This window comes from Eimeria tenella, genomic scaffold (assembly GCF_000499545.2).
Source record: "Eimeria tenella Houghton genomic scaffold, Eth_scaff218, whole genome shotgun sequence".
In the NCBI taxonomy this organism is placed as follows: Eukaryota; Apicomplexa; class Conoidasida; order Eucoccidiorida; family Eimeriidae; genus Eimeria; species Eimeria tenella.
In genome coordinates, this window is record NW_013542031.1 from 3,066 (window position 1) to 5,897 (window position 2,832).

At 54.4% G+C, this 2,832-nt stretch overlaps 1 protein-coding gene across 1 annotated transcript in view; it reads left to right on the forward strand.

The window, feature by feature from the left end:
• Positions 1 to 949, forward strand: part of ETH_00026325 (ribosomal protein L23, putative) — a gene marked incomplete at both ends in the record, with an annotated part of 2,320 nt that extends 1,371 nt beyond the window's left edge. Inside the window, one exon of the mRNA XM_013374606.1 lies at positions 890 to 949. Coding sequence (XP_013230060.1) covers positions 890 to 949 — 60 coding nt within the window. The remainder of the gene's footprint in view (positions 1 to 889) is intronic.
• Between the last annotated feature and the right edge of the window lie 1,883 nt (positions 950 to 2,832).

The window sequence follows — 2,832 nt, forward strand, 5'->3', positions numbered from 1 at the left end:
AGCAGCAGCAGCAGCAACAGCAGCAACAGCAACAGAAACGTCAACTCGCCGCCCCCTTGGCCACCAACCCATTGCAGATTGCTGCTTGCTCAACCCCAAGCCCTAAACCGTAAGCCCTGGGCCAGAAACCCTGAACCCTTAACCCTGAACCATTAACCCTAAACCCTAAACCCTAAACCCTAAACCCTCGGCCCTACACTCCTTCGATTAGAACCTACAGCATAAACCCCAGGCACGGGCAGCTGCAGAAAGACCTTGACTTCAAGCCCCAAACTCCAAACACCAAGCACTAAACCCTAAGCCCTAAACCCTAAACCCTAAACCCTAAACCCTAGCACCTTTCCGCGGGAGTCGCCAGGTGGTCTGCGTAAACCCGAAGCAAAAAAACCGCCCCAGGGGTCAAATCGCAAAGACACTGGGCGCCCCGGCGGTCCAGCAGCCGCCGAATTCCTGCTGCTGCGCCTGCAGCAGCAGCAGCAGCACGAGTAGCAGGCAGCAGCAGCATATTTTTTGGAGGAGATTTGACTTGCAGGCTCGAGGATTCAGGTGGAAAATGCGTCTTACAGCAGCAGTAGCAGCAGCAGCAGCAGCAACACCAGCAGCGACAAAAGCAGCAACAGCAGCAGCAGCAGCAACAGCAGCAGCAGCAGCAGCAGCAGTACCCTCGTTTGGGTAAGCGAGGAGGAGCTCCTTGACTGCCAACTCGATGGCCCCCTCTGTTGCAGGAAGGCATTCGCCCAAGTCCTCAATAAAGGCCACGAGGCCTCCGCATGCAGCAGTAAATTGCTGCTGCTCAAGCTGCTGCTGCTGCGTTGTTTCTTCGTTCTAGGGTTTAGGGTTTAGGGTTTAGGGTTTGGGGTTTAGGGTTTGGTGCTTGCACTGTGTGCAGCTGGACTTGCGGCCCTGGCGGAACCGTCTCTCGCGCCCACAGCCCCCCAATGCAAACTAGCTAGCTAGCTAGCTAGCTCGCTAGCTAGTTAGCTACTTAGCTAGCTAGCTAACTGGCTAGCTCGCTAGCAAACTGGCTAGCTAGCTAGCTAACTGGCTAGCTCGCTAGCTAACTGGCTAGCTGACTAGCTGGCTTTTTAGCTAGCTAGCTGGCTAGCCAGCCAGGTAGCTAGCTAGCTGTGGCTAAACAGGTGGTAGCTGGCTAGCCAGCTAGCCAGCTGGACTGGCAGCTAGCTTGCGAGCCAGCCAGCTAGCTGTTTGGCTAGCCAGGCTAGCTGCTGACTAGTTGCGTACGAGTGCAGCAGCAGCAGCAGCAGCAGCAGCAGCTTGTGGTGCAGCAGCAGCTGCGGCTGCTGCTGCTGCTGCATCTCACTAGGAAGGCTTTAAGCAACGATGGCCTTAAACCGCAGTCGCGGTGTTTATACCCTTGCATCAGGGTTTAGGGTTTAGGGTTTAGGGTTTGGCGTGAGGCAGCAAAAGTGGCGGCGGGCGGAATGCAGCAAAGGAGAAGCAAGAAGAACAATTAAGAAGGGCTGAAGGGGGCACAAGGGCTCTAAACCCTAAACCCTAAACCCTGCACAAAAGGAAAACGCTGCAAGAAAGCAAGCCAGGCTTTTTGAGCACGTCCAAGGCGGTTTAGGGTTTAGGGTTTAGGGTTTAGGTCAGAAGCATTTCTCCAAACTTTCTTTTCCAAACCCTCGCCTGGCGAGCCGGTGCTTCTGGGGTTTGGGCCGCTGAAACCGGAACCCCAAACCCTAAACCCTAAACCGCCGGCCCTCGCCTCAAAAGTGGCCCAAGCCCGCAGCAGCTAGCCATGGGCAAGAGTGGCTGGCTAGTTGCAGCTAGCTGCCCATGGCTAGGAACAGCTAGCTGTGGCTAGCTAGCTGTGGCTAGCTAGCTGCGGCTAGCTAGCTGTGGCTAGCTAGCAATGTTAGCTTCGGCTAGCTAGCTGCGGCTAGCTAGCTGTGGGAAACTTGCTACGGCCAAGTAGTGGCTAGCTAGCCATGGTTAGCCACGTGTGGCTAGCTAGCTGTGGCTAGCCAGTTGTGGCTAGCTGGCTGTGGCTGGCTAGCTGATAGCCAGTTGTCGCTATCGAACTGTGGCTGGCCAGTTACGGCTAGCTAGCCGTGGCTAGCTAGCTGTGGCTAGCCAGTTATGGCTAGCTTGCTGTGGCTAGCCGGTTATGGCTAGCTAGCCGTGGCTAGCTAGCTGTGGCTAGCCACGTATGTCTAGCCAGTTATGTCTAGCTAGCGGCGTCTAGCCAGTTATGTCTAGCTAGCTGTGTCTAGCCAGTTGTGGCTAGCTAGCTGCGGCTAGCTAGCTGTGGCTAGCTAGCTGTGGCTAGCTAGCTGTGGCTAGCTAGCTGCAGCTGCTGCGTGTGCGGGGTGGGTGGTGGCTGGGGGGTGTTGGGGGTGTTTGAGTTCTCGCCGGAATTTCGGGTTGGAGAGTAAAATGAGGAAAATAAAAGAATAAAAGAATAAAATAAATAAAAGCAAATAAAATTAAATTAAAATAAATGAAATAAATAAACAAAAAAGGAAAAAAAAGAGAAAAAAAGAGAGAAGTGAAGAAATGGGAGAGAGCCCGCTCAGCGGCAGACCCCCAGCAGGCCGAGGTGTACGTACACCCCAAACTTCGCTGCCAACTGAAAAACTTCTTTTCATAAAATGCTGCATGCAGAAAAGGGTTTGGGGCTGGAGAGGGTTTAGGGTTTAGGGTTTAGGGTTTAGGGTTTAGGGTTTAGGGTTTGCGGCGGCAAGTGCCTGGCTGCTCCTAGACAGCCCCCCAAAACCTCTCGTGTTTCTTTTTAAACAACTCTACGCAGCAGCAGCAGCAGCACCACCGCAGGGCCCCACTGCTGCCTGCAGCAGCAGCAGCAGCAGG